Raw genomic sequence first — 15,000 nt, 5'->3', positions numbered from 1 at the left:
CTCTCATCTCATCCCCCCACACACACCCCTCATCCCCCCCCCTCATCCCATCCCCCCCACACACGCCCCTCACCCCCCCCCCCTCATCCCACCCCCCCCCCCACACACCCCTCACCCCCCTCTCATCCCATCCCCCCCCACACACCCCTCACCCCCCCTCTCACCCCATCCCCCCACACCCCCCCGTCACCCCCCCCCACACACACACCCCTCACCCCCCCTCTCATCCCATCCCCCCCACACACACCTCTCATCCCTTTCCCCCCCACACACACACCCCTCACCCAACTCCCCCTCATCCCCCCCTACACCCTTCACCCCCCTCTCATCCCATCCCCCACACACCCCCAAAACCTCCTCTCATCCTGTCCCACACCCCCCCCTCTCACCCCCACCCCCATCCCCACCCACCCACCCAAATACACCCCCTACCCACCTTGGTGGTCTGAGGGATGCCCAGCAGGAAGCCGATGAGGCAGGTGATGAAGGTGAAGAGCACCTTGCGCTTCCTCAGCAGGTTGGGGAAGATGTCCGAGATGCCGCTGATCACCGTCTCCATCATGGCGAACTGGGCATGACAACGATGGTGATAACGATGATGATGATGAATATAGATTATGATAATATGATAATGATGATTACTATAAATAATGATGATATGGTGTAAATGATGATAACAATGATGCTGAATATGATAATGACGATATCAATATCATCATGATGGTGATATTGATAATGATGTTATATAATAATAATGATACTACTACTACTACTGCTACTACTACTACTGCTGCTACTGCTACTACTGCTGCTACTACTGCTGCTACTGCTACTATTACTACTACTACTGCTACTACCACTGCTACTACTACTATACTACCCAAAGAACAATAAGGCAGGGAGAGTAAAGCACTGATAAACAGTAAAGAGCGGTAACTCTCCCCATGGAAAAGGGACATTATTACATGTCAACTCTCCCCATGGAAAAGGGACATTATTACATGTCAACTCTCCCCATGGAAAAGGGACATTATTACATGTCAACTGTCCCCATGGAAAAGGGACATTATTACATGTCAACTCTCCCCATGGAAAAGGGACATTATTACATGTCAACTCTCCCCATGGAAAAGGGACATTATTACATGTCAACTCTCCCCATGGAAAAGGGACATTATTACATGTCAACTGTCCCCATGGAAAAGGGACATTATTACATGTCAACTCTCCCCATGGAAAAGGGACATTATTACATGTCAACTCTCCCCATGGAAAAGGGACATTATTACATGTCAACTCTCTCCACAAGGGACACTATTACAAGTCAACTCTCTCCACGAGGGACACTATTACAAGTCAACTCTCTCCATGGACAAGGGACACTATTACAAGTCAACTCTCTCCACAAGGGACACTATTACAAGTCAACTCTCTCCACAAGGGACACTATTACATGTCAACTCTCTCCATGGACAAGGGACACTATTAACATGTCAACTCTCTCCACAAGGGACACAATTACATGTCAACTCTCTCCACAAGGGACACTATTACAAGTCAACTCTCCCCATGGACAAGGGACACTATCACATGTCAACTCTCTCCACAAGGGACACTATTACAAGTCAACTCTCTCCACAAGGGACACTATTACATGTCAACTCTCTCCACAAGGGACACTATTACATGTCAACTCTCTCCACAAGGGACACTATTACAAGTCAACTCTCTCCATGGACAAGGGACACTATTACAAGTCAACTCTCTCCACAAGGGACACTATTACAAGTCATCTCTCTCCACAAGGGACACTATTACATGTCAACTCTCTCCACAAGGGACACTATTACAAGTCAACTCTCTCCACAAGGGACACTATTACAAGTCAACTCTCTCCATGGACAAGGGACACTATTACAAGTCAACTCTCTCCACAAGGGACACTATTAACATGTCAACTCTCTCCACAAGGGACACTATTACATGTCAACTCTCTCCACAAGGGACACTATTACAAGTCAACTCTCTCCACAAGGGACACTATTACATGTCAACTCTCTCCATGGACAAGGGACACTATTAACATGTCAACTCTCTCCACAAGGGACACTATTACATGTCAACTCTCTCCACAAGGGACACTATTACATGTCAACTCTCTCCATGGACAAGGGACACTATTACATGTCAACTCTCTCCACAAGGGACACTATTACATGTCAACTCTCTCCACAAGGGACACTATTACAAGTCAACTCTCCCCATGGACAAGGGACACTATTACATGTCAACTCTCTCCACAAGGGACACTATTACAAGTCAACTCTCTCCACAAGGGACACTATTACATGTCAACTCTCTCCACAAGGGACACTATTACATGTCAACTCTCTCCATGGACAAGGGACACTATTACAAGTCAACTCTCTCCACAAGGGACACTATTACATGTCAACTCTCTCCATGGACAAGGGACACTATTAACATGTCAACTCTCTCCACAAGGGACACTATTAACATGTCAACTCTCTCCACAAGGGACACTATTACATGTCAACTATCTCCACAAGGGACATTATTACATGTCAACTCTCTCCATGGACAAGGGACACTATTACATGTCAACTCTCTCCACAAGGGACATTATTACATGTCAACTCTCTCCACAAGGGACACTATTACATGTCAACTCTCTCCACAAGGGACACTATTACATGTCAACTCTCTCCACAAGGGACATTATTACATGTCAACTCTCTCCACAAGGGACACTATTACATGTCAATTCTCTCCACAAGGGACACTATTAGCATGTCAACTCTCTCCACAAGGGACACTATTACATGTCAACTCTCTCCACAAAGGACACTATTACATGTCAACTCTCTCCACAAGGGACACTATTACATGTCAACTCTCTCCATGGACAAGGGACACTATTACATGTCAACTCTCTCCACAAGGGACACTATTACAAGTCAGCTCTCTCCATGGACAAGGGACACTATTACATGTCAACTCTCTCCACAAGGGAAACTATTACATGTCAACTCTCTCCATGGACAAGGGACACTATTAACATGTCAACTCTCTCCACAAGGGACACTATTACATGTCAACTCTCTCCACAAGGGACACTATTACATGTCAACTCTCCCCATGGAAAAGGGACATTATTACATGTCAACTCTCTCCATGGAAAAGGGACACTATTACAAGTCAACTCTCTCCACAAGGGACACTATTACAAGTCATCTCTCTCCACAAGGGACACTATTACAAGTCATCTCTCTCCACAAGGGAAACTATTACATGTCAACTCTCTCCATGGACAAGGGACACTATTAACATGTCAACTCTCTCCACAAGGGACACTATTACATGTCAACTCTCCCCATGGAAAAGGGACATTATTACATGTCAACTCTCTCCACACGGGACACTATTACATGTCAACTCTCTCCATGGACAAGGGACACTATTACATGTCAACTCTCTCCTCAAGGGACACTATTACATATCAACTCTCTCCACAAGGGACACAATTACATGTCAACTCTCTCCACAAGGGACACTATTATATGTCAACTCTCTCCATGGACAAGGGAAACTATTAACATGTCAACTCTCTCCACAAGGGACACTATAACATGTCAACTCTCTCCACACGGGACACTATTACAAGTCAACTCTCTCCACAAGGGACACTATTACATGTCAACTCTCTCCACAAGGGACACTATTACATGTCAACTCTCTCCACAAGGGACACTATTAACATGTCAACTCTCTCCACAAGGGACACTATTACAAGTCAAAGCTCCGTGTGCTATCCGTTCAGTTGGCACACGTAAATAAAAGGTACATTGGAACAAACCCCGAAGAAAGACTTGGTTATTATCATTTTGACGCCAGCAGTGTAAAGATTGGATCATTATCATTTTGACACCAGCAGTATACCATACCGTACCTGACTGTCCAAGCCGAGAGTGAGCAGCATGAAGAAGAAGAGGAAGGCCCAGAGGGAGGAGGCAGGCAGCTTGGTGATCCCCTCAGGGTAGGCCACAAACGCCAATCCCGGGCCTGTGATAAAACCAATCATAGCACATGCTGAGAATTCCGACATTTCCGCCGCCACTAAACAGCCGTGACAAGGTAAGGTTCCAAAACAAGTCAAAGAACGTAGACTTCTTTCATCACTGATCTTAACAGTACGGAAGAATCTTTCGAATATGAATTTTGGTTTTCAATGTTTTAAAACATTATTTTAAACTTCATGAGTTTTGATTGATCCAAACAATTGCATTAAACGTGGAGAATGTTTAAAGAAAGAAGACCACAACCCCCTCTAAGGGGGGCGTTTACACGTTATTTTCTCTCTCCCCCTCTCCCCCATTCAGTTCAAGCAAACTCTATGGTTGCGATAACATCACCATTATCATGCCATCGTTGTATCGTCGTCATCATCGTCACTGTCGTTGTCGTCGTCATCATCATCATCACCATCATCATCTTCGTCGTCGTCATCGCAATCATCATCATCATCATGATCATAATCGTCGTCGTTGTTATCAATGTCACCACCACCACCATCACCACCATGATGATGATGATCATCATCGTCACCACCACCACCATCATCAACACCACCACCACCACCACCACCCCGACCATGATGATGATGATCATCATCGTCACCACCACCACCACCACCAACACCACCACCACCATGATGATGATGATCATCGTCACCACCACCACCACCAAACACCCCCACCATGATGATGATGATCATCGTCACCACCACCACCCCACCACCACGTCACGTCAGACGGCCGCTCACCGCTGTCAGCCACGTCCTCCACCTTCTGGTTGTTCTCGTGAGCCATGTGACCCAGCATGGAGAAGATGGCGAAGCCGGCAAAGATGGACGTGCCGCAGTTGATCACCGACACCAAGATGGCGTCCCTGTCCATCGATCGATCAATCAATCAACCAACCAACCAACCAATCAATCAACTAACCAACCAACCAACCAACCAATCAACCAACTAACCAACCAATCAACCAACCAATCAATCAACCAACTAACCAACCAATCAACCAACCAATCAACCAACCAACTAACCAATCAACTAACCAATCAACCAACCAACCAACCAACCAATCAACCAACTAACCAACCAACCAACCAACTAACCAATCAACCAACCAACCAACCAACCAATCAATCAACCAACCAACCAACCAATCAATCAATCAATCAACCAACCAAACAACCAATCAACCAACCAACCAACCAACCAACCAACCAACCAATCAATCAACCAACCAACCAACCAGTCAACCAACCAATCAATCAACCAATCAACCAACCAACCAACCAACCAACCAATCAATCAGCAAGCCACTAGACCATCACTCCACTTGCCTACCTCCCTCTACACCAAGGAGGCGGGGGATGAGGGGTGATGGGTGAGGGATGAGGGGTGAGGGGTGGGGGGTGAGGGGTGAGGGGTGAGGGGTGGGGGGGTGAGGGGTGAGGGGTGAGGGGTGAGGGGTGGGGGGGGGGGGGGTGAGGGACTACAAGGAGACGAGTTTCAAGATTTTGCACGAAGGAGATGGAGACAGTGGCCAGCATTTTGCTCCCCGATCCATCAGACCTTGAATACTGATCTGTAACGTTAGTCATTCAGATGAGTCTACAAACCGAGGTCCCGTGTGTAGCATGCACTCAGCGCACGTAAAAGAACACACGGCAACAAACTTCTGTAGATAAATCCACTTTGATAGGAAAACAAATACACTTTCAGTAATAAAAGAAAAAAAAAAGAAAAAGAAAAAAAGCACTGATGCGATGTGCTCCCCATGAGGAGAGCAGCCCGAATTTCACACAGAGAAATCTGTTGTGACAGAGTAACAACAGAATAGAATAGAAGAGAGCAGAGCTGAATAGAATAGAAATGAATAAAATACGGCACAACACAACACAACAAAATACAATACAACACAATATAATAGAACACAATGGAACACAGTACAATACAACAAAATAGAATACAACAGAATACAACACAACGCAATACAACACAATACAAAACAACAGAATAAATACAACACAACACAATACAACACAACACAATGGAACACAGTACAATACAACAAAATATAACACAACAGAATATAATACAATACAGCACAATACAATACAACAAAATACAACACAATAAAATACAACATAATAAAATACAACACATTTCAACAAAATACAATGCAACACAATACAACACAATACAACACAATGGAACACAGTACAATACAACAAAATACAACACAATACAATACAACACAATACAATACAACACAATGCAATACAACACAATAAAATACAACACAATACAACACAATACAATACAACACAATACAATACAATACAACACAACACAACACAGTACAATACAACACAACACAGTACAACACAACACAACACAATGGAGCACAGTACAATACAACAAAATACAACACAACACAATACAACACAATACAACACAGTGCAATACAACACAATACAACACAGTACAATACAACACAACACAATACAACAAAATACAATACAACACAATACAATACAACACAATACAACACAACACAATACAACACAATACAACCCAGTACAATACAACACAACACAACACAATACAATACAACACAATACAATACAACACAATACAATACAACACAATACAATACAACACAACACAACACAATACAACACAGTACAATACAACACAACACAATACAACAAAATACAACACAACACAATACAACACAGTACAATACAACACAACACAACACAATACAACACAATACAATACAACACAACACAATACAACACAACACAATACAACACAACACAATGGAGCACAGTACAATACAACCCAGCCCAACCCAACCCAACACAACCCACCAACCCACCTGTAGCAGTTGTTCTTGAACTTGTTGTAACTGGCCATGGTGAGCAGACCTCCAAAGCCCACACCCAGGGAATAGAAGATCTGGGTGGCTGCGTCACCCCACACCTGTACACACACACACACCCACACACACACACACACACACACACACACACACACACACACACACTTGTGTCACCACAGCAACAACAACAGTGGCACCATTACGACAGCAACAGCGGTACCACCACCACCACCACCACCATCAACAAAAAACCACCACCACCACCACCAACGTCATCATCATCAACGTCATCATTATAGCCAGAATCATCAGCATCAGCATCAGCATAGTTGTCGTCGTTGTCATCGTCGTTGCTGTGGTTGTTAATGTTGTTGTTTTCGTTCTTGTTGGTGTTGTCAGGATCAGTAATTGTTTCATGATCACCATCATCACAATTTATTAAGCATTTGGCAACTGCTTCTCATGACAGCTCGGAAGGAGCAAGCACACACACACACACACACACACACACACACACGCACGCACGCACACACACACACATGTACAGACACACCAACGCACGCACGAAGACACACACACTCACACGAACACACAGCCAGACATATAGACAGGCAGAGAAAGAGATTCAGAAAAAAAAGTGAGACAGACATGGAAATTGAGGTAGAGAGACAGAGACAGAGACAGAGGGGAAAGGAGTCAAAAAGAAAGAGCCATGCCCCCCAACCCACCGCCCGCTCAAAGAAAGGGAAAAAAAAGAAAAAGAAAACAAAAGCAAAAAAACAAAAAACAATCACCCCCATAAGACCCCCTCCCCCATAAGACCCCCTCCCCCATAAGACACCTCCCCCCATAAGACACCCTCCCCCATAAGACCCCTCCCCCATAAGACCCCCTCCCCCATAAGACACCTCCCCCCATAAGACCCCTCCCCCATAAGACCCCCTCCCCCATAAGACACCTCCCCCCATAAGACACTCTCCCCCATAAGACCCCCTCCCCCATAAGACACCTCCCCCCATAAGACACCCTCCCCCATAAGACCCCCTCCCCCATAAGACACCTCCCCCCATAAGACACCCTCCCCCATAAGACACGCTCCCCCATGACACCCCCTCCCCATAAGACCCCTCCCCCATAAGACCCCCCTCCCCCATAAGACACCTCCCCCCATAAGACACTCTCCCCCATAAGACCCCCCCGTAAGACCCCCACCCCATAAGACACCCTCCCCCATAAGACCCCCCCCCTCCATAAGACACCCTCCCCCATAAGACACCTCCCCCATAAGACCCCCCCCCCCATAAGACCCCCCCATAAGATTCCCCCCCCCCATGAGGCACCCCCTCCCCCATAAGACCCCTCCGCCCCCCCACACACCCACCACCCTGGCCAACAGCTGACCTTGGCTTCCAGCAGTTTGTCCCACTTGGGAATGACGTAGAACTCAATGCCGTCCTTGAAGCCCTCCAGAGTCAGACCTCGCACCAGCAGCACGATCAGGATGACGTAAGGGAACGTGGCCGTGAAGTACACCACCTGTTGGAGTGACGAAACACACACAACATGATGACGTGAAGTGCACGAGTGACGAAACACACACAACGTGATAACGTGAAGTACACCACCTGTTGGAGTGACGAAACACACACAACGTGATAACGTAAAGTACACCACCCGTTGGAGTGACGAAACACACACAGCATGATGACGTGAAGCACACCACCTGTTGGAGTGACGAAATCCACACAACGTGATGACGTTTTGTGAAGGACAACAAAACAATTATGCAAATGCAAAACAACACGACACATTACATTAACATACACTAAAATACGCTAGAAAACAATTCAATTCAATACAACACAGCACAATTAAAATCACAGGACATCGTCCCGCAGACAATTTCAGAACAATTCTGCCATTCCTTTTTTGCCAAGAAGCAGAGGCAATGGTTTGTCATCCGTCATGTTCCTTGAGACCCCGATACACTTGGTAATAAAGACATGATTATTCTATTCTACATGGACGTGTTAGTCGGCCAATGCGCAAATATCTCCACCGTTGGAAAATAAAGATCCATCCATCCTCCATCGGTCGATTATACCCATCCACCAGTTCCTTCCTCCATCCATCCATCCACCCGTTCCTTCCTCCATCCATCCACCCACCCACCCATCCATCCACCCATTCCTTCCTCCATCCATCCATCCACCCGTTCCTTCCTCCATCCATCCACCCATCCATCCACCCGTTCCTTCCTCCATCCATCTATCCACCCGTTCCTTCCTCCATCCATCCACCCATCCATCCACCCGTTCCTTCCTCCATCCATCCATCCACCCACCCATCCATCCACCCACCCATCCATCCATCCACCCATTCCTTCCTCCATCCATCCATCCACCCGTTCCTTCCTCCATCCATCCATCCACCCGTTCCTTCCTCCACCCATCCATCCACCCATTCCTTCCTCCATCCATCCATCCACCCATTCCTTCCTCCATCCATCCATCCACCCGTTCCTTCCTCCATCCATCCATCCATCCACCCACCCACCCACCCATTCCTTCCTCCATCCATCCATCCACCCGTTCCTTCCTCCACCCATCCATCCACCCATTCCTTCCTCCATCCATCCATCTACCCGTTCCTTCCTCCATCCATCCACCCACCCATCCATCCACCCACCCATTCCTTCTTCTATCCATCCATCCACCCGTTCCTTCCTCCATCCATCCATCCACCCACCCACCCACCCATCCATCTACCCAATTTTTCCTCCATCCATCCATCCACCCATTCCTTCCTCCATCCATCCATCCACCCGTTCCTTCCTTCCTCTATCCATCCACCCACCCACCCATCCATCCACCCATTCCTTCATCCATCCATCCACCCATTCCTTCATCCATCCATCCATCCACCCGTTCCTTCCATCCACTCATCCACCCAGTCCCTACCTTCCCAGAAGACTTGACGCCCTTCATGAGGCAGAAGAAGATGAGGAGCCAGGCCAGGCCCAGAGTGAAGATCATCTTCAGAGAGATGCCGCCCAGGTTGGCCATGTCTTCAGCCTCGTTCACCCGCAGGACGTACTGACTGCAACGTCAAGGCACGTGATACTCGCTGTACAGAAACCTGCTGGGTTTTGCTCTCTATATATTTCTGTGTGCATGCGCGCGCGTATTCGTGAATGAGCATCCGTGCTCTCACGGGTACATGCAGCCAAATTAACAAAGACAATAATGATAATAAGTTACCTGAGGTAATCATCGGCGGGGCTGACGAACTCTTTCTTGCAGGAGGAGAAGAGAGAGGACAGGATGACGGTGGAGTTGAGCTGGGTGTAGGAAGTAATGTCGGGATACGTATTGCCCACCTTCGTCGTGAAGTTCAAATCCATCATCTTCTGTCGTAGGCATCCATCATTGTACACGTCGTCTGCAGAACAACGGGAGGGGCGGGGGTCAAATCAAATCAAATCAAATTATGGTGCTTAGAGCCTCGCCGAGCACTAGGGCCATCTCAAGGCTATCGCCAAGTCAAGGGTAAAAACAAACAAACAAACCCAACAATATAAACTAGTCACCACTTTAAGCTTTGCAATCAAAGTTTTAAAACTTTTCATATTTCAGAATCTTCAAATTTGATAAAAAATGTTCACTTCTTTCAAGAAGTCCATCAGCGTCCATGGAGGGACATCACGAAACAAAGTCTTCAGAGAAACCGCCGTGCAATGCCTGTGTCTAACGTCATGCAGATCCCAACATAAGATTCAGTTTCATTGATTTATTGACTTACTAATGTATCTACTTGTTGATTGATTGATTTATTCATTAATCTTGTTATATTTATGTATTTATCTATTATTTATTAATTCACTCCCACCCCACTACCTCCCACATCAGACGCACACACACACACACACATACACCACATATACACACCACACACACACACACACACGCACATATACCACACACACACAGACACAACACACACACACACACACACAACATACCACACACACACAGACATAACACACACACACACACATATAACACACACACACACACACACACACACACACACACACACCCCACCATACACAAACACACCTCCCCACCCCTACCCCTACACACGCACACACACACACACACACACACACACACACACACCACACTACACAAACACACCTCCCCACCCCTACCCCTACACACGCACACACACACAAACCTGCAACATCCTTTCCCCTCACACCCGATCACCCCCCCCCCCCCCTTTCCCTACCCCCTCTCCCCCTTCCCCTCCTTACCCCCTCCCCCCTTTACCCTCCCCCCTCCACCCTCCTCTCCCCCTTTCCCTCCCTCCCCCCTTTACCCTCCCCCCTCCACCTCTTCCCCTTTACTCTCCCCCTTCCCCCCTCCCCCCTTTACCCTCCCCCCTCCACCCTCCTCTCCCCCTTTACCCTCCCCCCCACCTCTTCCCCTTTACTCTCCCCCTCCCCCCCCTACCCCCCTCCCCCCTTTACCCTCCCCCCCTCCACCTCTTCCACATCTCCCCTTCCCCTCCCTACCCCCCCCCCTTTACCCTTCACCCCCCCACCTCTTCCCCTTTACTCTCCCCCTTCCCCCCCCTACCCCCTCCCCCCTTTACCCTCCCCGTTCCCCTCCTTACCCCCCTTTACTCTCCCCCCCTCCACCTCTTCCCCCTCTCCCCTCCCTCCCCCCCTCCCCCCTTTCCCTCTCCCCCCCCCCTGCCTCCCTTCCCTCCCTCCTAACATCCTCACATTTGATGGCACGCATTGCCTCCGTTTCGTTGAGGGTATTGAAATCTGGGTAGGGTCGGTCTCGGCACTTGGAGGTGGCCCATTCCGGGTCACAGGCATCCCAGGGAAGGTCGGTATCCAGGTGAATGAAGGAGACGAACATGTAGTAGATGGAGTAGGTGATGATGACGTTGTAGTAGATGCCGACCACGGCACTGATGATGCACATGGCGAACCCCGTGCCTGCAAGACAGTGTTGTGGTGGTGGTGACGGTGGAGGATGTGTGTGTGTGTGTGTGTGTGTGTGTGTGTGTGTGTGTGTGTGTGTGTGTGTGTGTGTGTGTGTGTGTGTGTGTCTGATGTTGAACAGAACAGAATAGGATATGATAGGATGGGATAGGATAGGATAGACCAGACCAGAGTAGAATAGGACAGGACAGGACAGGATAGAATAGAATACAATAGAACCAGGACAGGCTAGAAAATTATAGAACAGGATAGGACAGAATAGGACGGAATATGACAGGATAGAGTAGAGTAGAGTAGAGTAGAGTAGAGTAGAATAGAATACAGTGGAGTAGAGCAGTACAGACAATTTCATTACCAGGTGTTCCGTGTTCACAAGGCATACCGTATTGTATCGTGGTGTAATGTCTATCCACTCCATGTGATAAATGGGTCCATCGTCGTCGTCTCAGTAGTAGTAGTAGTAGTGGCAGTAGTAGTGGAAACAGCAGCAGTAGTGGTACTAGCAGTAGCAGCAGTAGCTTCAAGAATAGTAGTACTTACCGTTTGAACGATAGAATCAATGAATGACTGAACAAATGAACAAATCAACGAAGACGAAGAAGAAAAAAAGGAGGAGGAGGGAGAAGAAGAAGAAGGAGGGGGAGGAGGAGAAGGAGGAGAAGAAGAGGAGGAAGAGGAGGAGGAGGAGGAGGAGGAAGAAGAAGAAGAAGAAGAAGAAGAAGAAGGAAAAGGAGGAGGAGAAGAAGAAGGAGGAGGAGGAGGAAGAAGAAGAAGAAGAAGAGGAGGAAGAGGAGGAGGAGGAAGAGGAGGAAGAGGAGGAAGAGGAAGAAGAAGAAGAAGAAGAAGGAGGAGGAGGAGGTGGGGAGGAGGAGGAGGAGGAAGATGATGATGAAGAAGAAGAAGGTGGAGGAGGAGGAAGAGGAGGAGAAGAAGAAGAAGAAGAAGAAGAAGAAGAAGAAGAAGAAGAAGAAGAAGAAGAAGAAGAAGAAGGAGGAGGAGGAGGAGGAGGAGGAGGAGGAGGAAGATGATGATGATGAAGAAGAAGAAGGTGGAGGAGGAGGAAGAGGAGGAGGAGGAGGAGGAGAAGAAGAAGAAGAAGAAGAAGAATAAGAAGAAGAGGAGGAGGAAGAGGAGGAAGAGGAAGAAGAAGAAGAAGAAGACGAAGAAGAAGGAGGAGGAGGAGAAGGAGGAGAAGAAGAAGAAGAAGAAGAGGAGGAGGAAGAAGAAGAAGAAGAAGAAGAAGAAGAAGAAGGAAGAAGAAGAGGAGGAGGAGAAGAAGAAGGAGGAGGAAGAGGAAGAAGAAGAAGAAGAAGAAGAAGGAGGAGGAGGAGGAGGTGGAGGAGGAGGAGGAGGAGGAAGATGATGATGAAGAAGAAGAAGAAGAAGAAGAAGAAGAAGGAGGAGGAGGAGGAGGTGGAGGAGGAGGAGGAGGAGGAAGATGATGATGAAGAAGAAGAAGGTGGAGGAGGAGGAAGAGGAGGAGGAGGAGGAGAAGAAGAAGAAGAGAAGAAGAAGAAGGAGGAGGAGGAGGAGGAAGGAGAGAAGAAGAAGAGGAGGAGGAGGAGGAGGAGAAGAAGAAGAAGAAGAAGAAGAAGGAGGAGGAGGAGGAGGTGGAGAAGGAGCAGGCGGAGGAGAAGAAGAAGAAGAAGAAGAAGAAGACCAGAAGAAGAAGAAGAAGACGAGAGGAGGAAGAGGCCGAAGAAGAAGAAAGAAGAGACGAAGAGAAGAAGAAGAAGAACGACGAAGAGAGAAGAGGATGAGGAGGAAGAAGAAGAAGAAGAAGAAGAAGCAGACGAAGAAGAAGAGAGGCGGCGAGGAGGCGGCACAGACGAAGAAGAAGGCGGAGGTGAAGGAGGAGCGAAGAGCGAGGAGGAGGAAGATGATGCTGATGAAGAAGAAGCAGGTGGAGGAGGGCGGAGGAGGAGGAGAAGAAGCAGAAGAAGAAGAAGAAGAATAAGAGGAGGAGGGAAGAGGTGGAGGAGCAGGAGGGCAGGAGGAGGAGGAGGAGGAGAGAGAGGCAGGAGCAGGAGAAGAAGAAGACGAAGAGGAGGAGGAGGAGGAGGATAAAGGAGAGGAAGCGGAAGAAGACAGAAGCAGAAGCAGGCACTGACCAGCAAAGAAGGGACTCAATTTTCCACCACGGTGATGGGGACCCTCAGAGGCGAACTGCCCCAGGGCCAACCGAAAGAAGGCGGCAGTCGGCAATGATCATCTGTGACTGTAGGCGAAAGGAAGGTGCTGGTACCACCATCAACATCACATCATTCCAGGGATGCACATCAAGCAACTCGCCCCAGCCAACTCCATGATGTAGGGAAGAGGAAGGTGGCGGTACATCCATCAATCAATTCAACATAATAATGACCAGCTGTGAGTAGAGGAAGGGTAGAGACAAGTCATCACATCAATCAATTCATCTCAACATGGACACATCATGAATCATTAAAGAGAGCATGGCACAAAACCAACAACAACAATCCATATATAATATAGACATAATAACGATTTTGATGATGGCATTCTCAAGTGATTCACTCTTCCTTTCGTTCTGGCATGCAACTCCCACGTTCACTGTAGGTACAGAGAGGCTTCGTGTATGACCATCATCCACTCCCCAACGGGCCCCATGCAAACTTCCGTTCGGGGGTAAATCAGACACAGCACAACAAATGTATGCCGAAAATGAATTACACAATTGCAATCATCCACAAAAATCACATCTCCCTTCCCGATCGAATCGCTGAATCACAACGTGAGAAAAAACGATCGGCTTGTAATCTTATTTACAACGATATCAAACTTCCCCCCTCCCCCGCATGTCGGCAAGTCCACTCCTTCAATGAACTGGGTAATTAAGGGCTTTGAAAACGTTGGCCGGTGTTAATGTTTGACAGAATTGGAACAACCAATACATCCAGATGTGTGTTCCAGTGTGTATGTAGGTGGTGTGTGTGAGTGAATGGGTTATATTTCGTGTCTGAATACCCATACAATGGATTAATTTT

The 15,000-nt window shown here is 47.6% G+C and overlaps 1 protein-coding gene across 1 annotated transcript in view; it reads right to left on the bottom strand.

Annotated features, from left to right (window-relative positions):
• LOC143298673 (sodium- and chloride-dependent glycine transporter 2-like) overlaps nucleotides 1-15,000 on the bottom strand; it is a 41,284-nt gene that overhangs the window by 9,254 nt on the left and 17,030 nt on the right. The window contains exons 3-10 of the mRNA XM_076611556.1: nucleotides 11,768-11,989; nucleotides 10,239-10,419; nucleotides 9,939-10,077; nucleotides 8,380-8,514; nucleotides 6,976-7,079; nucleotides 4,844-4,968; nucleotides 3,971-4,083; nucleotides 437-568 (exon numbers count right to left, since the gene is read on the bottom strand). Coding sequence (XP_076467671.1) covers nucleotides 437-568; nucleotides 3,971-4,083; nucleotides 4,844-4,968; nucleotides 6,976-7,079; nucleotides 8,380-8,514; nucleotides 9,939-10,077; nucleotides 10,239-10,419; nucleotides 11,768-11,989 — 1,151 coding nt within the window. The remainder of the gene's footprint in view (nucleotides 1-436; nucleotides 569-3,970; nucleotides 4,084-4,843; nucleotides 4,969-6,975; nucleotides 7,080-8,379; nucleotides 8,515-9,938; nucleotides 10,078-10,238; nucleotides 10,420-11,767; nucleotides 11,990-15,000) is intronic.

Source organism: Babylonia areolata, chromosome 24 (assembly GCF_041734735.1).
Source record: "Babylonia areolata isolate BAREFJ2019XMU chromosome 24, ASM4173473v1, whole genome shotgun sequence".
NCBI classification, from domain to species: domain Eukaryota; kingdom Metazoa; phylum Mollusca; class Gastropoda; order Neogastropoda; family Buccinidae; genus Babylonia; species Babylonia areolata.
The sequence above is the reverse complement of the archived record's forward strand: the minus strand, read 5'-3'. Positions and strand labels throughout refer to the sequence as shown.